Raw genomic sequence first — 23,301 nt, 5'->3', positions numbered from 1 at the left:
TCATAGCCCCTCAATCTGAATGTTCTGATTGTTTTCTTATTAGATTTGAAATTAGCACTTTTTTTGCAAGAACATACATGGGTGATACAGTGTCCCCATTACCATGATGCAGTAAAGAGCTTCCTAATGTCAGCTTGTCCGTCATTGGTGATATTGAGGTATTTTAAACTATAGTGACATCATTCTTATAAATCTTGTGGGATATTAAGCAGGGGGTAGCCTCTACGGAAACCCTCTTTCTCCTTTCCTCTCAGCCCTTCAGTCTTCACCTTGGCACTCAGACCTGTTGGTTAACTATTCTATCATTTTCTAAGTTATTTTGTTCTGTTTTCCGCTTATTCCTCAATGGAATGAGAAAGGACCTTGCTGCATACCGAGCACAGAGGACTGCCAAAAAGAAAGCAACCGCCCTCCTGGTTCCAGCCTCAGAGCTACAACAGGATCTGGACTGTTGTATCGCTAGAAAATAACATCTTGCCTCTCTGCAGGAATGCTGTGTTGATGCTAAAAGACTCTGTAGCTCCTTCCTCCACTTGGAATTGCTTTCCCAGGCATGACATGTGCCCTGTCAGAACAGAGGTGGGTGACGTGTGTCAGCCCTTGGTAGACACCGGAGTATGGTTATTGGCCTGTCCAGCACAACCCACGTCGGAGCAAGCCTACAACTGCTTCTGTTTATGAGCCTGGCTAAAATTCACTGTGGCTCATATCTCTAACTTCACAGGAAGCTTTCTACCTTGGGGATCTTAATTGAAAGCTTTCTGCCTTTTTAACAGGGTGTGATATGTCATTTTAAATGTCTTAAATTTGGTGATACTTGATTAACAAGTAGGCTAACAAAAACTTGGTACTTTTAAAAGTTGGCCTATAAAAAGTCTTTCATTTCTTTTACTCTTTCAACTCACCTAGTGTTTAGCGAGTGCCTGCTCTGTGCCCAGCATTGTGAGTCTCTGAAGTGAATGAAGTCATTGCTCCCAGGGTCAAAGTGTCAAAGTAATAGGTGATTGTGGGGAGTGTGATGCCTCAAAGAAAGAAGTGAGTAAGAGACTATAGGTAATCTGGGAAGGCTTCCTGGAAAATGAGATTTCAAGGCAAAGCTTTGAAAAGACCCATATGAGGAGCAGAATGAGGGGCTTCCCAATTAGACAAATATCAGCCACTAACTGTGAAGCAAATACCAATTCCCAGGAGTATATACTTTGTGAAGCTGAGATCATATAAGTATTTTGGAGCAGATTCATTTTGGTAAAGACTGGACTGCTCAGAATCAGGTGGACCAGTGGAGTGTTTCTAACATCTGGCTCATTTAGCTGGATTTTTATTTGGGTTAGGATATTTATAGGGGCTTTAAAAAAAAAAAGCAACCATTAACACCTAATTCAAAATCAACCAACCCTGGTATAGTTTATAGTGTCGGCTCTGGGCATAGACATAGTTGATCCTGAGGGAGAAAGAAGAAAACCAGCTTTGCCTACTAGTATGTGTTTAGGCAAGAATGCTGGTTAGGTTTTTTAATTTTCATAGCTGTGAACATCCTCTTACCTCCTTTCCAGATTTTTGAAGTACACAAGTCTGCCCTCAAACAGCAACATAAAACCTATGGACCTGAGTATTCATTAGAAAAATATACCCTAAGCTGTCTATTCTCCAGCTCCTATCAGAAGTCTGAGAAAAGTTACGTTGAGAAAAGTTACAGTGAAAGGCAGGAAGAGCTGCAGACTCTGACAGAGGTGGGCAGAGCCGTGGACCACTAGTGGATTTCTGTGGTGTGAGAAGCCGGGCCCAGCATCACCAGCAACCTTCTAATTTTACGAAGATATCCATAAATCCTAATGATTTTTAAAGGTTGACAATTAATTCAAAGACATTTTTAAAAAATAAAAATAAGAAAGGCCATGCCAGACACCACAACCCTGCCAGATGTGCAGACAGGTCTTTGGCTGCAGGTGGCCGCTCTGCATCCTCTGGTCAGAGGGAGAGCTTCATTCCGTTCTTCTGTATCTTTTTCTGTCTTTACAACAAACTAGGCAACTAGAAGGCTGAATGCCAAGAATTCCCTTTATATTGCAATTTAACGGTCTATAGCTTTAATTTTAATTGAAGGTTAGTGTAAGAAAAAACCATGTGAAATCCATATATATGTGTGAAACTGTGGCAGTCACGTCACTTCACACCACATATGAAGTACTGTGTACCTAAATTCTTGCAATGTCTATTGCCAAAAACACATTGTCTCCCTTGTCAAACTGGAATGCTTCCTCCTTTCTGACACAAGATAACTCGCTTTTGCTCTGTCTGCCAGGAAGCTCAGGGCTAGTCAGGAGAGTCAGCCCTGGCAGCTGTGTTGGCCTCCTTTGCCTTCTGCAGCCTTTCCCTGGTCCCAGTCACTGTGTTTTCCCCTTATTTGTGGTTGTTCATGATGAGCTGTCTCAAGTACTTCTTTGGAAAGAGGCACAATATAAAAAAGCTCTGTCAGAGGAATGTGTATTTGGTACAAAAGTCCCCTCTCTGTCTCGTGGATGCAGAGCCTGTGCCTTTCAGCATAGCCTGAGGTGGAGCAGGCGCGTCTGCCTTGGTGCCGCCCTCTCCTGGCATCTGCCACAGGAAGGCCAGAGCTTTAAAGCATCTGTTACTCCCACTAGTCCTTGAGATTTCCCACATCTCTTCTTTCTCCTGCACTCTCATCCGTGATAAAATAAAATAATTAAACTACAGTACCTCAAATTCTTTCTGACTGTACTGCCATTCTTGAAGGCTGCTGTTTGCTGTTTGTTTTGTGCCTGTTTGTGTTAATCTTCCCATTTGGCTCACTGAAATACATCTATTGTTTTATTTTTATTGAGGTAAAATACACATAACAAAATTTACCATGCTAACCATTTTTAAGTGTTCGGTGGCATTTAAGTACATTCACAGAGTTTTGTGACTGTCACTGTTCTTCACTTGCAGAACTTCTTCATCCTCCCTAACATAAACTCTGTACCCATTAAACAATAACTCCCCGTTCTCCGCCCCCCACCCCGGTGACCTCTGTTCTATTTTCTGTTTCTATGCATTTGCCTGTTCCATATACCTCATGTAAGTAGAATTATACAATATTCGTCCTTCTATGTCTGACTTATTTCATTTGCATAATGTTTTCAAGGTTCATTCATATTGCAGCGTGTAATAGAATTTCATTCTTTTTAAAGACTAATATTTCATTGTATGTATATACCACCTTTTGTTTACCCATTCATTTGTCAGTGAACATTTGGGTTTTTTCCACCTTTTGGCTAATAAGAATAATGCAGCTATGAATACTGGTGTAAAAGTAGCTATTGGAGTCCCTGCTTTCAATTTTTGGGTATATGACTAGGAATAGAATTGCTTGATCATATGGTAATTCTATTTTTAACTTTTTCAGGAATGTCAAACTGTTTTCCACATGACTACACCATTTTACATTCTCATCAGCAATGCAGAAGGGTTCCAATTTCTCCACAGCCTCGCCAATACTTATGTTGTTTTCTGTGTTGTGGTATTTTTTGTAATAGACGTCCTAATTGTTGCATGGATCTTTTAAAATTCATTTTGATAATATCTCTTTTGGGGGGAGTTATTTAGTTCATTAACATTTAATGTAATTAATAATATGGTTGAGTGTGGGTCTTCAAAATTACTATTTGTTTTCTACTTGTTCTTCCTGATTTTTTTGTTCTTCTGTTCCTGTTTTCTTCCTTCTTTTGAGTTAACTAAAATTTTTTTTTTTAGAATTTTAATTTATCTATTGGCTTTTAACTACTCTTAGCCTTTTTTAGTGGTTATTCTAGGAATTATAATATAAATATATATTCTTACCTTTTTAGAGTCAGCTCAGAGTTAATATTCCTCATTTAATTTTGATTTCTTTCCCTCTGTTGGCTCTTTGGAGAAACAGCGGCTGTGCATAGGTATGCGCATATGCTTGGGTAAGCTGGCTGGGCTCGTATTCCCAGAGCTCCTTATTCTGGGTTGGAGTGGTGTGCTGAAAATAGCCCTGATTATAGAAAGCCGCGCTACATGTAGTTCCAGGTCTGCTGCCCACCCACCGTGCAGCCTTGGATGGGTAACCAGATATCTCTAAGCCTTGGATATCTCCTGTGTGGAGCCAGGCTTACGTGCCTGCATAATGGGATAGAATGTGCTGATGTGCATGTGAGCCCTTTCTAAACCGTCCAGGGTGCTTTTCAAACCAAAGGAACTATTATCCTTTCTCAGGATCCTAAGTCACTGTGAATGCCACCTTACTGAGGCACTTTTTGCACCATCTGGAGCATTTGGTCCCTTGTCTTGGCTTATCTTGTTCCCTCTGGTCCCTTAATGTTACATCTCTTTCGTAGAGACTCCAACTGCCTTAGCCTTTGATATTGAAGGTCCAGTCTCTGGCAGGGGCCAGATTGTGGAGGATACTGTAGGCCAAGGGAAAGAGTTTGGAGTTTATTCTGAATGCATATTTAGAAGATATGCCACAGACTCTGAAAAACAATTCCACCTTGTATGGAGCAGTGTTGATGCTGGGAATGAAAGATGGTGAGTAACTGGTACCTATGAACTCTGACAGAGGACCCAGAGTATCAGCTCCTACCAGCCAGCTACCTTGTCCTCATGTAAGGCTGAAAATGGGGAACGATGGCAAAAGACAGCCAAGTGTCAGCAGGCCATCAGTGGGGCTTGTGTGAAGCCACAGTGCAGAGCTCTGCGGATAACAGACTGCAGCATGTAGGTTCATCACCCACCATGTTTTTAAACATTCGATGTCCTAAGACCAAAGAAAGCATTCGTAGTCCTCTTTGGTTTGAAGAGTAGATGCTCCTTAGCTCTTTACAGTCTGTGTGTCCTCACTACAGTCTCCTCACGTCCTCCTGACTCTCCATCCTGTGCTTGCACCATGTTCTCTGCAGCTCCTTTCCCCAGGGAAGTGGGGATGGTATTCACCTTGTACATCTGTGAGCCTTTCAGAGTTGAGGACAGTCTCTTGCTCATCTTTGTACTCTGCTTCTAACCGGAGGCCAGGGCTCAGCAGCTGTTTGATTAAAGAATGAGAAAGTAATGCTGGTCAGTTCCCTAGCCCCTCTTCCTGTTCCCTGCAACCCAAGATCCTCAGGAAGCAGCCTGGTTGCCACCTCCAGTCCTGCTGAGATCAGAGCCCCTCAGCACACATGTCCAATGTGATTATTGCATCAGGTGGGGCTGTGCTAGGGAAATCAGTACTGGATGATACATAGAAGGAACTTTCTTCCTCATCCTGCTCATAAGCACTCAAGAATGCAAATAATTCAAGAATGTGTGTTCACTCTAAATTTGGGTACCAGGAAACCCACATCTGAGGGTGAAGGGTCATTCCAAGATCGGTGTGTGTGTCTGCCAGACCCCCTTGCCTCACATTGGTGCTGTGCACCTGCCCCCCATCTCCAGAAGGCCTTCTGCAGGGATGAGTGTCCCCACTTCTCCGCAGCTCAGACATGATTCATAATGAGAAAGAAAAAGCATAAGGTCAACGTAAAACACGCTGCTTATTGACAGTTTGTGTTTCTAGTCTTGCTGTCTCTTAAATAAATGGTGATGTGGTGCTTATATTTGCTCATTTAAAAATAATATTTTATCGCCTACACTATTCTGTGTTGGAGATACAGTGGTGAGAAAGATCAAAGTCTCTTTCATGGAGCTTACCTGTTAGTAGGGGAGAGATAACAAGCACATAAGTCAGATCAGATAGTGACAATTGCCATGAAAAAAATAGAATAATGGGATAAGGACTGGGCAGGGGGAGAAGATGGAACCCCATGCTTTAGACGGGGAAGATCTTAGTGAGGAGGTGGCATGTGAGCTGAGAGCTGGATGACAAATGGAAATTTGGATGGAAATCAGTCAAGGCAGAGCAATCAGCAGAGGAAAAGGGACCCCTGGGGCAGGCAGGAGTTTGGCACGTTCCAGGGATGAGACAAGTCTAGGAGTATGAACAGAGTTTAGTGCACAGAGGAGAGGGTGGACAAGGGAGGCAAGGTCCCCAGGAGTAGTTCTCACCCTGACTGCATGTTAGAATTATATGAAGAACATAAAGTTTCCAGTGTCCAGGCCCCACCTCCAGAGATTATGATTTAATTGGTCTGGGGTGGGGCCTGAACGTTGGTATTTTATAAATTTCCAGGGAGTTTATTCCACATTGCAGCCTGGATTGAGAACATCAGTCTTGATGATGCAGAGTTTTACAGACTCTGGTAAGAAGTTTGGTTCAACTTTAGCTGAATGGTGGTGGGAGGCCACTAGACAGTTTGGGCTGGGAAAGTGACATGATCTGATTTACATCTTTATGAGGCTCACTTTGGCTTCCATGTGGGGAGTGAAGGTATGAGGTTGTTACAGTGGTCCAGTTGAGAAATTATGGTGGCTTGGACCAGGGTGGTTGGTGGAGATGGTAAGAATAAGTCAGTTTTGGAATAAGTTTTGGTCCCAAGATGGACTGGATTTAGCACATGAGGCAAAAGGAAATCAAGGTTGCTTCAGTGTTGACCTCAGTAACTGGGTGTATAGTGGTGCCGTTCACTGAGATGGGATAGATCAAGGAGGAACAGGTTTGAGAAGTAGGTGGAATAATTGTGTGCACTGGTTGGAGTAAAAGCCTCAGACTGTTCTCTCTAGATTTAGTAAACTTACAGATAGTGGCAGTTCAATGAGGTTGACTGAAATATTCTGAGAAATATTGTTTCTATGGTGCTAAGAGTTTTCTTGAAGTCTTGCAAAGGAAAGCTCCAGACTCAGTTGGCCGTTTTCATGCATGGAACCAGTGATGAGAAGGGAGGAGGAGAGAAGAAGGCCGAAGACATGGAGCAGCTTTTATGCAGGAATAAGGTTGGATGTAGGGGAAAGATGTACTTTGAGAGATTGCTTATGGTTAGCATCTGTCTTGCTGTATTAATTGAATGGCATGGTGGTGTACACAATCCAAAATAGCAAGTTAAGAAGTTAGTATTGGGGCTGGCTGGTTAGCTCAGTTGGTTAGAGCACAGCTTTACAACATCAAGGTCACAAGTTCAGATCCCCTTATGGGCTAAGTGCAAAAGAAAAAGAAATTTGTACTTGACTTTAAGGGTTTTTTTTTTTTTCCCCTTCATTCTTCCAATTTTAATTTTTTTTTTTTAATTTTTATTGAGTCAAAATTGATTATACATATTTTGGGGGTTCAACATTGAGATATGTTGATCAAATCAGTATTACTAGCATATATATTGTTACAAATTGTAATTATTTTTTATGCTCCTTGTCCAGTCCCAACCCATCTCCCTTCGTCTCCCCCTCCCCCCTCTAATCACCCTAGATTTCTTCTCTCCTTCTGAAAGAATAATGGTCACTCTGTTGATTTGCTGCCCAAATGATCTTTCCAATGCTAAGAGGCATGATCAGGTCCCCCAATACAATCATAGAGCAGATGTCTCTTCCGTCACTATGAAATGGGCTCTGTGAAGACAGACGTTGTCCTCCTTTATCTCTGCTGGTGACTCTCCTTGTGTCAACTCACTCCAGTGGCTGGTGGACCATCTGCGTGGTGGTTGTGGCACCTAGCCGCCTTCATGGCAGCCATGGTTATTGTGGTAGCTGTGGTGGGCCACCCACATGGAGGAGACGTTTTTGGCCTGCTCCATGGTGCTGGCAGTGTGCCTGGTTGTGGAGAGTGTCCAATCCCCGGTTCCATGCCCCGGGTCCCTGAGTAGGACCCTAGGCATGCCCCGAGGCACTGGTGCAGTGTGCCTGATCGTGAGAGGGGGTTTCGGTCCCCTTCTCCATGCCTCTGGTCCACAGCAGGCCCCAAGGCACTGGTGTGGTGTGCCTGGTGGTAGGAGGGGGATCCGGTCCCCTTCTCCATACCCCGGGTCCTAGGGCAGGCCCCGAGCTGCTGGCACAGTGTGCCTGGTTTTGGGAGGGGGATCCGGTCCCCTTCTCCATACCCCAGTTCCCAGCATGGGCCCTGAGGTGCTGGCATGGTGTGCCTGGTTGTGGGAGGGGGTCCAGTCCCTGGCTCCGTACCCTGGATGGGCCCTGAGGTGCTGGCGTGGGGTGCCTGGTTGTGGGAGGTGGGTCCAGTCCCCTTCTCCATTCCCCAGGTCCCTGAGCAGGACCTGAGGCACTGGTGAGGTGTGCTTGGTTGTGGGAGGGAGGTTCGGACCCCTTCTCCATGCCTTGGGCCTTAAGGGGATTTTTTTTCCAACAATGTTATCTTCTAAGGTATATCTAGCTGACTTTATGATTATAATTAACTTATAATCTGTCCAGCAGTTAAAAGTAACCCAGATTTAAGTCAAAATCAAATTATTAGAACTGGATAAAGACAGTTACATGGAGAACAGTATGGAATTTGTTAGAATAGTTTTTGTTTTCCCCTGATGGAAGAACATGGGTTAAATTGCAAGGGTGGAGCATATTGAATGGTTATATTAGGAAAAAGTCCTAATTTTAAGCTCATTGAGGGTAAGGACTGTGTATCTTACACAGTTTCTATTTTTTAAAATGTCTAGTATCTCTGGTCATCCTGAGGCTTTTTGTTATGTTTGTTTAGTAAAGTTACGGGATCTTCTTAGCTGAAACTCTTTTGGAGTCAGTGCTTGTCTGATGGCGGAGCAGAAAGGTTGATCAGAAGGCTTCCAAAGTGCCAACAGTCCTTTCTGGAGCACTTCTTCATTCTTACTAACAAAGCTCAAGATGTGGCTGCTTTCGAGTAAAAAACAAGGGAATTCAGGATGGCTCAGCTGTCTAGAAAATGACCGTGGTCTGCAACTCCTTAATAAAGAGCTTACATTGGCTCCAGGCGTCGGAGGCAGTGCCTGTGAGATTAGGCTGGATGATGTTGAACTTTGAAATGCCAAGCTCCATTGCTATTCCATTTTGCCTGAGTGGGTCCCCCATGGCAAGCAAAACTGAGAGCGTTCATTGCCCACCTGTCTGCTTAACACACCTTCTCCTCATTCACTCACAGATAACTGCAGTGACCTGAACTCAGAACTGCAGAGGGTGCTCACGGGGCTGGAGAATGTCGTCTGCGGCAGGAAGAAGAGCAGCTGTAGCCTCTCTGTGGCCGAGGTGGACAGGCACATCGAGCAGCTCACCACCGCCAGCGAGCACTGCGACTTGGCTATTAAGGTACCCCTCCCCCTCCAGCTGGCTCCTTTAGATTATATGAGGGAAATGATCAGATCCCTCTCTTGAGGGATGAATGCTTCTATGAAAGCCATACTGTAGATTGGACCACCAGGTATAAGCAAGAGCCCTATAAATTTTTGTTGGGGTGAATTATAGAAAAAAATCATTGTATCAACAGTTAGAATCACTGGCTTTGCAGCAAAAAGGACAATTTACTTGGAAACTATCGGACTACTAGTATTGAACCACATCATTTTAGTGTGGTTCATCGTATAGCACTCTTAAATTGTAAGTTCGACTTGGAAGCTATAAGACCTCTAGAGGATTGTTTCAGGAGTTATCAATTCATGGAGCTAACCAGGGGGAAGGTTCAGGATCCGGGTGAGTCCTCTGTCCCCAGCACACTGGAGCTGGGTCTCAGCCAAGCCTCTTACATACTTTCATCTTACTGCTTAAGGAGGACCAGGTGAGAGGAATATGCTACATCTGCGTGCACAATGGGACAGTCAGGTCCTATTGATAATGGGTCTCTGGTATCTGTGTATTACTTCTTCACCAGAGCAATGGTAGTAGTGACCTAGGCACAGCAATTCGAACTCAGAAATCTGGGAGAAGCCTATGCGAAGGGAAAATCTACACCCAAGTTTCTATCTGTAGGAATCCTGAATTTCACAAAAGAACTGTGGTAAATTGTCTCAGGGTAAACCATGATACATGTTTATAACACAGCTGGTTTTCCATCTTTATGCTTCCCATTTGCAAACATATAGTCGATGTGGTGTGGGATGGGGAGAAGCAGCTGTTGGTGTTTCTTTCTCTGGAGTCTCCCAGGCCCTATAGTTGATCGTAAGGCCAACTTGGGTACTAGCCGAGCATTGAGAGGGAAGGAGGAGGCCAAGGACTCCTGCCAGCCAGCAAGGGGCAAAGCACAACATGGGGAGAGTGGCAGAGGATTTGAGAACCAATGCGAGCATCTGAGGGTGACAAACTCCTGTTTCTCGTCACATCTCTTCACTGCTTTCTGTCCCTGCATGGCAATTCTCCCTCCTGTTTCAATATCAGCTTACGCTTCCTTTTCCAAACGACAGTAAATGTGAATGAACAGTTTCTGAGAGCAAGCAGAATGTGTTTTTCCTTTTTAAAAAAATTTTATGCATTAATACTGTTTCAAATGAATTTTTCAAACTCTCTAAGTACTATTAAGATTCTTTTCATTTTAGCTCATAGCAGTCTTATTAATTAATTAAATCCCTGTTGTCTTAGAAACCTCCACAATGAGCTTCCTTTTTTCTGTGTCACTCAGGTCTATTTTTGTCCTTCACATCTTGGGACTGAACCTCATTCACACCTTCTAAGTTCTGATGTGACAGTAAAAGCTGGAAATGGTGATGTCACCTATCTTATTGCTGAGTTGGCACGTGGGAGGCCTATAATTTAGGAAACTTCGAGTTAGGTTTTGTTTGCAGTTTGCAATGTCAAGTTTGTCATTGCATTATCAGGATCACTAACTGGCCTGCTGCCTGGTTTTGTGTATTCACCCAGTCTGGAACTCGAGTGAATAACATAAACATTTGTGTGAACATGGCAGTTAACAGCACAGATAGACTCAAACACCACGAAGGGCCTGAGTTTTTCTTGCTCTGGAGACCACTGGGTAACATACTGTAACCCAGGCAACTGACAGAGTCTCCCCAATCTGAAATTGGGGAGAGGGTGATGTTGGGCGTTTCGCTAGTCAGGATTGCTGTTTGCAGTGAAGTGGCTCTAGAACCCTCTCCTCTGTGTGCACCTGCTCCTGTCCAGCCTGTTTTCTTTCCACCACCTTTCCCCAAGGTAGTTTACTTGGCTTTTCCTTATGGCTCTGTATTGCAGACAGTCGAGGAGATCGAGGGGGTGCTTGGCCGGGACCTATACCCCAACCTGGCTGAAGAACGGTCTCGATGGGAGAAGGAGCTGGCTGGGCTGAGGGAAGAGAACGAGAGCCTGACTGCCATGCTGTGCAGCAAAGAGGAGGAGCTGAACCGGACCAAGGCCACCATGAACGCCGTCCGCGAGGAGCGGGACCGGCTCCGGAGGAGGGTGAGCTTGCCGTCTAGGGTGGCCAAGCTGTTCCCGGGAAGGTGGGGGCTCAGAGAAGCTGGCATGTGGTGTCAGGTGCAGCCCCAAGAATTTCGTGCTCTTTAGAGTCTTGCCAGTCACTTTCCCGCTGTCGTTCTTGAAGGGAAAGTATCTTGAAAGTTCGGAGCTGTGGAGGTAAGATTTATAAAAACACTCTTCTCCGGAATCTCAAATCTAAGTGAATGGTAAAATTATATCCGGGCAGAGTGATCCTCAAATTACTCTCCAGGGCATGCACCTCTTCCCCAAGCTCAATTAAAATGTTCTTTAAGATAAACTAATAATCTTTTGTTCTGTAAATGTTTTTAACTTTATAGTATCAGTTGTCACTTATCTATACAGAATCTGATGTGAAATGTCATCTCTTCTAGTGCAGACTTATTAAAGTAAATCATACATGTACTTCAAAAAGTTTGTGGAAAAATGGAATTAAAAGATAATATGAGAGGACTTTTTAAAGACCCCTCATATGTCAGTGTGTGTGCATATGTATATGTGTGGCTGTAATCATGCATGTTTGTATCTATATGTGTACATGTGTGTGCGTGAGTCTGTGTGTGTGTGATTCCCGGTATTCACCCCAGGGCCTAAACTCGTGTGAGAGCCATTTTGTTTAAGACATACTTGTATGTCCATTACTGAAGGAGCTGGCGTTTCAGGATAGAAATGTTTGGTAGAATTATTATAGCACTCAGTTTTCCAAAGATAAAGTTTTTCACCAGGAACCCACAAGTACTTCATTGTTTGGCTGTGAATTTGATCTGCGATTGGATTAGGGGTGAAGCAATGGATTCTTCAACAAAAACAGTTCTCTCTGAACTCCACTTTGAATCACTAGACCTCCTTTGCTTTCTTTCTCAATCTTGGCAATATTACAAGCTTGCTTTCTGGTGGTACTCTGGTAATTTTACACAGTAAATTGGATTACAGGGGAAAAAATATATCTCGTAGATCTCATCATCCATCATTGCTCTTTCTCCATTACCTGTAAGTAACTGTCCCAATAAGGTCAGCATGTATAAATCATTCAGGTTTTAATCCACATTCAAGTATTCTTAACTAAGAATTATGTATGAATATGGAAGAAATTACTGTTTTTGAACGTTGTAAACTCTCTTCCTCACTTGTGGCTAATGTCATAATTAAAAGACCAGCACTACTACCTCTCTTATCTGAATATCATCTTGTCTTAACTCCCATAAGCAATGTTTTCAGTCCCCAGCCATATCGGATACCATTCTCCATCCTTGAATCAACAGGTGTAAATTATCCTAGTCAGCAAAGGCTTTATCTGGGCAACCTGATGAAATTTACTTAGCATTAAGGCCCGCACCACCTATAATTTCCTAGGTTACACTCCCTGATTGTTATGACTAATGCCCTAATTAGGTATCTGCTTGCTGTTAGCGTGTGCATCCTGATAGCGCATGTTTTGCAAAGGAAATGTTGGTCTTAGGTATAATTACATATTGTGGTTTAGTATAAATTTCCTCCTCTAACTTGAGTTACTAAAGCACAAGAGCAAAAAATAAACAGCCAACCACCGGCCCTCCTTCTTTCATTGATTCCTCCAACTCTGGAGTACATTATTTATTTATTTATTTATTTTTTGACTGGTAAGGGGATCGCAACCCACGGCACAGTGTGGTCCGCACCACGCTCAGCCAGTGAGTGCACCAGCCATCCCTATATAGGATCCGAACCCGTGGCCTCGGTGCTCCCAGCACCGCACTCTCCCGAGTGAGCCACGGGGCCGGCCCGGAGGACAATATTAACTGCATAGTGTGGCGGTTCTATGCTACATACCAGGGCTCTGGTAAGTAAATTTCATCAGGCTGCCTGAGCTCATAGTGTTACCTGCCAAGTCACAGTGAGGCTTTGACATGTTACCTAACCTCTCTCTGCCTCAGTTTACTCTGCTATGAAGTGGGGGTGATAATAGTACCCAATGCAGGAAAATAAGGTAATGCTCATAAAGTAGTTAGGCAATGCCTGGCACATAGTAAATGCTCAAAACATTAGTAAGAGGTGTTTGGGGTAAAATCCAAAGTTACTTATTGAGTGGTGTGGAAAGTTTAGCACCATACCATCATTTTTTTCTTAAGAATCCTTAGATGTTTGAAGAACTCTGACATGGACATTGTATAGTTATACATACACACACACATTTTATTTATTTATTTATTTATTTTTAATTTTTTGAAACTTTAATGAAATGTTTTAAATGATTTATGTAAATAAAACTTTTTGTAATTCTAATGTTCAATGTTCATCTTGTTGCCAGTATAAAGAATCAACACCCGTCACACTTCTAATTTATATACAAATTTAAGAGTAATAATGAGTTGGTTAACATTCAAGAGGAAATGATAAATATTTAGGTGATAGATATGTTAACTATACTGGTTAGATCATTGTACAATATATGCATGTACTGAAACAACAAATTGTACACCATAAACATGTGGCAACCACAACAAAATAAGTGGAGGAGCAGCAACAATGCAGAGAGGCCTTTCCTATACCTGGAATTTTGGCCGTGTTGGAGATATTAACTAAGGATTTCATGCAAACATTGGATTCCATTCCGTAATATAAATATGTTTTCTTTAATGTCCAAAGAGACGCAACAGAACCCAATCTAATAGTTACTGATATAAATAGAATCCTGTGTGCAACAAATATAGAACTAAATCATTCAGCAAATATTTAATGATCACATGCTATCTGTTAGGCACTGTTCTAGACATTTGGGATACATCAGTGAACAATACCAAATTTGTATCCCAGAATGGTCCTCTCCCCTGCCTTTTGCGTGACTTCACCTACTGCTCTCAGCCTGCAGGCTCTAGAGAATCCCTCCTTATCAGGCAGAGTAGCTTTCCCTTTACCCTGCAGCTTGGGCTTGTCAAAGAATCTCCTTCAAATCTTCAAAAGAAAGCTTTCTGCAAGGAATTCTTATACCACAGCTAAGAGATTACGTAGGAAATTGATTTTAAAATACTTTTGTTTAATGACTGCTAGTAGGTATGAGATTTCTTCTTGGGGTGATGACTGTACACACACATTTTAATCAAAACTCTTCTTCTGATTACATTTATTACCTTTTTGTGTTGTTAATATGGCTTTATGTGAATTTATATAATTTGTATTTTAATTACCTCCAAGTAATAAAATGTTGAGGAACTTGTATCTCTTCCTCAACTGGAAATGTCCTCAGGAATCTGTATACATACCCACATTGGATATATTTCTTTTCATTTCAAGATAATTGTGGATCTCAAAGCATTTACTAGATATCATAGACACTAGTGCACTAGACTTTGAATGCTGGAAGACTTCCACCCACCCAATATATTTCATTTCCCCACAAAGGGATTTGCTTTTTGTGATTGGCATCTCTGCTTTTCACAATGTGTAGCTCTGCAAAGCGACAGGTACAATTTCATTTTCATCCCCATGATGCTTGGCTGGTTTGCCTTTGCTGACATTAGAGCAGCTCTGAATCCACAGTTCGCCAAAATTGCCTGAAAAGCAATTGGGGCCACTTTTTTTTCTCTGTTCATTTTCATTGTATAGAATTTTAACTGACCAGATCAATAGGATTGGTGCTTGCCCCCTGCCTGTAATTAAACAAAGTGCTCTCTGTAGGTCTTCTGAGCCTTGTTCAAGATTTAATTAAATTAGATCTTTAATGTAGTCAGTTAACAACAAATTGGGCTACTTGACAGAGCAGTAACTAAGGAACAACAGGCAGACAAATTTTATTATTGGTAACAGTTCATTATTAAATGAGATAATCATTTATTTCTGTGTGCTCTGTAATGTAACCACTAATTATCTTACATTTAAAAAAGTAGGCTTAGTCTAGGCAAGGTAGAATTAATTACTCTAGAGAGGAGGCACTTTGTTCTTCATTCATTCATTCATTCACTTCATAAACATGATTGGTCATCTCTGTGCCAGGCACAGGGGTTACACTGATGAACAGGACACAGTCCCTTGCTTCAAGGATGTTGGGGAGACAGGCAAACAGGTCATTGCAATGGTGTATGTCAAGTGGTAGGGGCGGGTGAACACAGAGGGTGCCCTGGAGGCTCAGAGGAGAGTTATAGTGGCGGGGTCCAGCCTCTCCACATGGCGTTTTTTACCTAAGTTGTTTGGGTCAACCACCGTGTTGCAAAAATGATCAAGACTTTCTCCAATTTGTTTGCCAAAGCAAACTCGATGCAACCACACAGGCACAGGAGTCTGAGTCCCCAAGTCTATGGACTTGGATAAATAGGCTACACAAGTTCCTCCTGAGAAGTGCTATGTGTTCACAGCATAAGGTGGTAACTGGTTCTTCCTTATACTCTGTGCCCTACCGGGGTATTTTCATCATGTCTGAAAATGAGTTTCCATCTGCGTCTCCTGGGCTTCTTTCATCCTTGGGGTCTGGCTTCTGCTCTGAGTCTCTGGTCATCACCACAGTAAATTCAAGAAACTGGTAGATGCGCCTTTTTGAACCAAATAAATGTCACCCGAATCTGAAGTTTCCTCCTATTTTCCCCACTTCCCCTCAAAATCTCTTTAAAAACCTTCATGTTAGTTACATTAACTTGGCTCTCCAAAGATCTTGGTTGGGAGTGGGGAGGCCAGTGCTTCCACCAGAGATAAGAAGATGCATGTGTCTGCCTTTCCCAAGCCAGTTACTCTCGATTCCTAAAAGCAACGTTACATTTATGAAAGATTTCATTGTTCTGTGTTCATGGGACCCACATTGTAAGGGTGGAATCACCTGGTCCAGCCAAAGTCTTTTAAAGTATAAAAAAGGACTCTAAACTCCACCTTTTTAAATGGCTGCCATTTGGCTCCATGGCCAAGAAAGGGGCATGTAAAATTCCATAGTGCTTCAGAGCCCTTTTCCTTCCCTCTCACCTCGTCCTGCCTAACAGAAAGTAGCACCAAATTCTTGGTAATGGCCTCTTTCTGGGGCATGGGCTGGGAAAGGAGGCATGAAAAGAAGGATGCCTGCGAGAAGGGAGAATTTTCCTTCATGCGTTGTCAGTCTCTGAGGACCCATTTACTCCACAGGCTTTACAAAGTAACCACCCTGTCCTATCTTCCACTGGGCCACTTTTAAGTGTGTGATTGTGACCAGCAAGGTGGAGCTGCCCTGCATCTGCCCACAGTCATTCTCATGCAGCAGAGATGTGGGGGCAGGGAGGGGTGTCCACACTGCTCTGCTGAGCCAGCTGTGCAGCATAATAGCCAAGCCTTTGTCCCATGACTTCACCCACTGAGGCTGGTCACAGAGTATCCTCATGTATGCCAGGGTCCTCCCAGAGCCACTGGTTCTGAACCCATCGGTGCCAGTTTCTAAATACTTAACTGGATCTAAACAGCACATCTAATGCATCTTCAGTATTTAGTGGTCATGCTTAAAGGAATTGGCAAAAGGGACTCCAAATTAAACCCAAGGACCTGCTTAGAGTAATCACCTAAAAGGTTGGTTGTAGACTTTATTATGTGCTTTTTCCTCCTAGTCATTTATAACGTATATAGCCCACCCTGACTGGGAATATCACAGTGTCATACTGACGTGACCCAAGTGTGGTGTGTTCACTTTGTCCAGTTTGTCTCCTGTTATATGCTGAGTCAGTATCTCTGTGATATTTTTAACTAAAAATCAGTCACAGTGGAGATATTTCTGGAAGTGAAACGGGTGTGACCTTATGTAGGATACATAAAGATTCCTCTGTGTTTTGCCTTCACATCTCTTTTAGCCTTAACTGGCCCTGGGCCCCATCTGTGCTCTCCCCACTGTGCTCCCTCCAGGATGCTGTTCTTGACCACAGCTCTATACAGAGAATGCAGGACTGCAAAACAGTGCTTTACATTTAGTATGAATTTATGTATGTATGAATTTATATTTACTATATACTTATATGTGTGTGTAAAAATATTTAAAGTAGACCAGGACAACAAAAACCAATATTATAATAATAGTAATGTGGGGGGGGGCATACCTAGGGGTATAGGTCACAGGGAAGTTGAACTTTTCTATAATGTGCTGATTTGCTTTTAAAATGACTGTATTCATATACTTATATACTTTTTATATAAAATATGAAAATATTATATATAGCATAATTTTTAATATGCAGAAGTATATACATAGAGAGGACACTGACGTGCCAAAATGTTAACAGAGGCTAAATCTAGGCAGTGAGATATTTGATTGCTTTTTCTCTTCTTTGTGCTCCTTTAATTTTCAAATGAGGCAAAGAAGAAATAAAGTATGAGTCATGGTGAATAATCTGTATCTTCCACCTTTAAGTCTGATGTCCATGTACAAGTAGAGTCTTCTCTTTTGTCCGTATGGAACCTTGTTCACTTCTTAATGGTTCCGTTTCTTCTTAGGAATTTCTTCATAGGATAAGGAAGAGCTTGTCAATATTAGCTAAAGTCAAGTTCATAAAAGATTTGTAAGAACAAGCCCTGTCTCGACACTGTCCCTCCCAGCCCTAGTCTAGCGATGTGGGAGGGAGCTGTGAGGAGTTGGAACCTGGCTCCCTCCTCCCCTTCCAGCTCCAGCCTGGGAGAGTCAGGGGGCTCTTCTTTGAATAGCTTGTATGTTAGGCAGGATAAGGCTAGGTTATTTTGCACTAACAGATTAATCCCCCAAATCTCAGTGGCATGGCACATCATTTCTTGCTCGTACCTTATGTCCAGTGCAGGTCTGGTGACAGGTGCACGCCTCTGCTCCACACATTTACTCAGAAACCCAGGCTGTTGGCCACCCGCCACCTGAAACCTCACTCGGAAGGTCTCATCCCGGCACTTCAATGTTTCTGCTCATCACCCTTTGGCCAGAACTGGACAGGTGGCTGCACCTACCTGTAAAGGGGCTGAGAAACAAGGAGGGGCATATGGGTACTGTGAGCAGTAAATGCTTCTGACACACTGACTTATTTGATTTGATTGTTGTATTAGTCCATTTTTGCTGCTTGTAACAAAATACATGGAATGGGCTGATTTATAAAGAAAATGAAATTTATTGCTTACAGTTTCAGGCTGGGAAGTCCAAAGTCCATCTGGTGGTGGCGACAGTGACCCAGGGGTCTCACATTGCAAGGTGGTGGAAGCAGAGAGACTCTCCTCTTCTTTTAAAGCTCTCAGAACCACACCCCTGACCACCATTTTTAATCCATTCACTACTGCACAGTCCTACAATCCAATCACCTCTCTAAGGCTCCACCTTTCAATTATCGTAATAGGATTTCCCACCCTCTTAACAGTCACAGTGGGGACTAAGTTTCTAATACATAAAACTTGAGGGACACAATTCAAGCTTCAAGGAGTTTTGGGGGGAACATAATTCAATCCACTACAATTGTGATACCAGATAGGCTTGGACATGAATCAGAGTGACAAAAACTAGCAGTTTCACTCATCCATCTTTTGATGACTCTACACGTGTGTCAGAATCATCAAGAAGCACTTTCAAAAGTTGTAGGGCCCCAGCACACTCCCCCACTGTGATCCGAGAGAGCACTTGGAGACGGAAGGGAGAGGCAGTGTCCTTCGGTCACCCACTGGATGTGGGCCAAGAGCCTCTCCAGGCATCCTCCACCGCTCCCTCCATGGGTGTGCTGAAAGAGAACCACAGTCCACAGCCCTTCTGTGGCTTTCTAGTCACGCCTGGCCCACTCCTGGAGCCCGCAGTGTGGCAGTGATGAGCCCCATGTCTGAGAGGGAAACTGCCTGTGGTGTAGAGCCTTCCTTGCACTCTCCATTCACCAGGGTCACCTGAGCTAGAGGAGGGGGAGCCCGGCGGGGCACAGGCACCTTGGGACTCCGAAGGCAGGGGGGCATTGCCTGGCAGCTGCAGACCCCCCCATGCACGCACAGCGAAGAAAAGCAACTCCACAGGGAGCCTCTCAGCAACACAAGCTCTGTAGGCGCTGTGTTAAGGCTCTGTTAATAATACTGATAGCATTAACATTCTTTGAACATTTTCAGACTTGAACATACACTTCTCAAACTAAAATCAGACATCTCTAAGGGCAAAGCAGGACTTACTCAAAGCCTAAATTATAATAATAACACCAAACATATTTCGAGTGCTTACTTGTGATGGGCAATGATTTGTGCACATTTTATGTAATCTGCACCAGAATCCTACCTGTTAGTCCTATTATGAACTTTTTAGAGATGGGAAAACTGAGGCCCACAGAAACTTTAACAATCTGATATAAGTCTACACTGATGTTAACTCTTTGTACCAAAATTTAGGCTCTCGTAGCATTGTTATGGGATGCAGTTCTTGTCCCATTGTTTGGATGGCTTTTCTATCCCCTACTTAACACACAGACCAGCAGGGAGTAAAACATCCTCTGTTCCAGTAACATGGTTGCCAAGTGCCTTAGAGTTGCACAGATCCACTTTCCTGGCATTCCAAGACCATACTAAGTGAAAGCAAAATGAGCTTGTTTCAGAGAGAAGCTGCTCATGTATCCTTCTTGATCTGAGTCCAACAGAGTATCCCCTCCCTCTCTGTAGGTTGAGGAGGTTTTAAATGGGATCCAAGGCAGAGAACCCTTAGAGCTGTGGTTCTTTTACCTCTTCTTTGGGCACAGTTACTCTAAGAGGGCTGTCCACACACTTGCACCTTGAAAATCATAAGGCAGCTTTTTCAGTTGTCCACACCAGCGTTTCCTTACCCATCCCCAACCCCACTGCACCCGTGAGGAGGTCAGGCTGCTTAAAGGCTCACTCTTGGCTGTAAAGAAAGTAGCTGACTCCGTTGTTGGAAAGCTTGTAAGAAATTAGGAAGACAGCCAGAATGTGGACCTTTCCCTGATGCAATCATTTTGCTAATCAGATCTGGGTGCTTTAGTGAGTGAGCTACAGAAGAAAAGAGGAATCTGCACACCTCTCAGACCTGCAGAGATGGCAGAGCTGTTGCATTTCTTTTCCTTTTTGGTGACCTCTCTCTGTCTCAGCCAGGATTGCCAGTCACTGTAAAATACTGCTTTCCTAAAACACCATGTAAATTAGATTTATAGGAGTAAATATATCTTTTTTTTTTTTCTGATTTCTCATTTATTTGGGGGCTCTAAGAAAAGTCTTATAAAATCTCCAAGAGGAGAGTGGTTCTCTGCAAAACACCCACACACCTGGACTTCCAGGAGGCAGCTTTCCGAGAACCACACAGGGACTAACTGCCTCAGCACATTAATCGGGGCTTTGCCAGCCTACTGCTTCTCACCCTTCTGTGGTGTAGACATCACCTCCTCTCAACCAGCTCCATTACACAAGGAAATCATGAAATTACAACTACCCAGTGAGCACTGCTGCAGATCATCAGCAGAACAGGCTTGTTCTTTCATGGCTGTTAATAACGTGTCTAACCCTACTGAGGACTCCGGTGCCACCTCTCATTTCTGCCTGTCACTCGTCTGCGAGCCACATTCACAGATGACTTCATCACCTGACTGTCATCTTGCCTGGGCTCCTATAGTCACGCTGGGAGATTGAAGCAACCGCAGAGCTGACCTGTCTTACACATGCCTAGCCTGTCATTTTCAGGGGACTTGCCTCCATTTCAGAAACCCACTTCTGTCTACACCCCACCGGATGTTTATCTTTGACAGCTCCAGCCCCCAATTCCTAATCCCCCACATCTCACTTTCCAGCTCTGCCTAACCTCTTGTGCTCCTGGCTCTCATCTTTGTATTTAGTTTCTTTTGTTTATTTGTTTTAATTTGGCCCTCGGGGGCAGAGAGGTAAGCTAATTGTATTCTCCAGTTAAAGGCACACTCAGTGCAAGGTCCCTTTTTAATTTATTTTTCCTTTTATATCCCATTCACTTTCCCACATTTTGTGTGTGTCCTTGTAAGATACCAGCATTTTGTGTGTTTTTAGTTTACATAAATGTAATTGCACTATAGGCTATTTTTTGTCCTCAGTCTGTCCATATTGCTGTGTATACATCTAGTCTGATGTGTCTAGGGTCATCTAGTGTTCTGTAGTGACCACCCATCACATTTACTGTGACCATTAACCAGATTGTTTCCTACTTCCCAGAACCACAAACAACACTCCAGGGCATAGTCCCTTGTCCCTTTGGGTCCTGTGGGAATTTCTCTGAACTACACATCCAGGAGTAAGATTGCTGAGTCCTAGAGTGTGTGTGTTCTTGCTCTGACCAAGAACCGCAGGGTGGCTTTCTGGAATGGCTTGCCAGCCCATCCACTGAGCCACAGTACAAGAGCGTTTCTCCTGCCAGTTCCTGTACGTACCATTGTTTCTTTCATCCCATTGTTTTTCTGGGTTTAATTTTCTTGTCGCTGAGAAGCACGATCCTTAGGAGGTTCTTTCAGCTGAGATCTATGGGTGATAAATTCTTAATCTTTGAGAGTGTCTTTATTTATGCCTACGCTCTTGATAATAGTTGTATAGTTTCCTATGGCTGCTTTAACAATTTATCACACACAAACTTTAGTGGCTTAGAACACAGATTTATCGTTTTCCAGTTCTGGAGGTCAGAAGTCCAAAATACGTCTCATTCACTAAAATCAAAGTGTTGGCAGGCAGCATTCCTTCTGGAGGCTTCGGGGCAGAATCTGTTTCCTCGCCTTTTCCAGTATCTAGAGGCCACCTGCATCCTTTGATTCTGCCCCTTCTTCGTCTTCCAAGCCAGCAGCACAGCATCTTCAGAACTCTTTCTGACACTCCCACTTCCCCCGTACAAGGGTCCTTGTGGCTACTGAGTCCACCCAGGTAAGGCAGAATAATTGTCCCATCTCAATTCCCTTTTGCCATATATGATAACATATTCACAGGTCTTGGGTATTAGGATGTGGGCATCTCTGAGGACCATTATTCAGCCTACCACAGTAGTCTAGCGAGGTGTTAGATTTTAGGGTGACAGTTTTTTAGCAACATTCAACAGATTTTATTGAGACTAACTGTGATGGTCACTGTTGAAGGTGCTGGCAGTGCAGTAGTGAATGAAACAGACCAATACCCCTGCCCTCAAAGCCTCAGGTGTCTCTCTCCCACCACCAGACAGCTTTTAAGATCTAATATCTGCCTGTTTTTGTTTCATCATTTCTTATTCTGCATGGAAATCTTTCCTTTTATCTCTTTAAGGGTCCTAAACGTACCTATTATGATATACTTTACTGTTTGCTTTATTTTCTTCTTTTCTAGGGTGAACTCATTTCCCAATTTAGATTTCTGGCTCTCTTGTTTTATCTTCTTTCCGCACGTGGCCCCCAACCATGTCTGGCTGGCAGCTTCACAGTCCTGGGTTCCCAGTCAGTCAACGAAGCTTAAGTCTCCTGTCCCCTACTGACATTGGGTGACTTAAATTAGGTTTCTGAGGCAGTGGGTGGCCTGGCAAAATTCAGACCAGTTTTCAGTGTTACTGTATAAGTTTGGGGTCCTGCAATATGCAGATAGTATAAATTTGGACTCCAACCCTTATGTGCCACAGGTCAGGGGGTTTGATATCTTAGGGTTGACCCCTCTCCACAGCCCAGAGCTTCCTTCTGGCTTCCTGGGCAGCACTGTCTGTCAGTTTTTCACAAGTGGGTGTGGCAAGAAGGCTGCAGTCTTCAGGCAAAGGATTGAAGGATCAGCTCCCTGCCTGACTTGCTGGCCCATGCCCCCTGTCCTGCCCCTCCCGCATTAACATTCCCTGCCCCTCTCAATCCCCATGGCTTGAGGCAGCAGCCCCCACCCCCTACCCCACGTCTCTAGCTGCACTTTTTTTTCTGGCACCTAGAGATTTTACTGTCTTTCTTTTAACCTTGACAATGAGTTTCTTTCTCATTGTTCCTTTTTAAAGCAGCATTTCTATGCATTTTTAATAGGAGTGCCTGTTGACTTTAGCTGAGGCTGTCATATGCTGGAAATTTTCAGTTCTGTATACAGTTACAGAAATGCAACCTCTGTTAACCTCTGAAAACCTGTTTTCAGCCCTCTTCTCGTTCCTGTCCTTTGTGGTGTCTGCCAAAGCTGAATCCAAACCCTGCC

General features: G+C 43.4%; 1 protein-coding gene across 2 annotated transcripts in view; it reads left to right on the top strand.

Annotated features, from left to right (window-relative positions):
- MCC (MCC regulator of WNT signaling pathway) overlaps window positions 1-23,301 on the top strand; it is a 405,468-nt gene that overhangs the window by 328,600 nt on the left and 53,567 nt on the right. For both annotated transcript variants that reach the window (XM_063087360.1, XM_063087361.1), the window contains 2 exons: window positions 8,990-9,153; window positions 11,026-11,232. In XM_063087360.1, coding sequence (XP_062943430.1) covers window positions 8,990-9,153; window positions 11,026-11,232 — 371 coding nt within the window. The remainder of the gene's footprint in view (window positions 1-8,989; window positions 9,154-11,025; window positions 11,233-23,301) is intronic.

The sequence above is a fragment of the Cynocephalus volans genome, chromosome 2, assembly GCF_027409185.1.
Source record: "Cynocephalus volans isolate mCynVol1 chromosome 2, mCynVol1.pri, whole genome shotgun sequence".
In the NCBI taxonomy this organism is placed as follows: Eukaryota; Metazoa; Chordata; class Mammalia; order Dermoptera; family Cynocephalidae; genus Cynocephalus; species Cynocephalus volans.
Note: the sequence above shows the minus strand (reverse complement) of the source record. Positions and strands in the feature narration are given on the sequence as shown.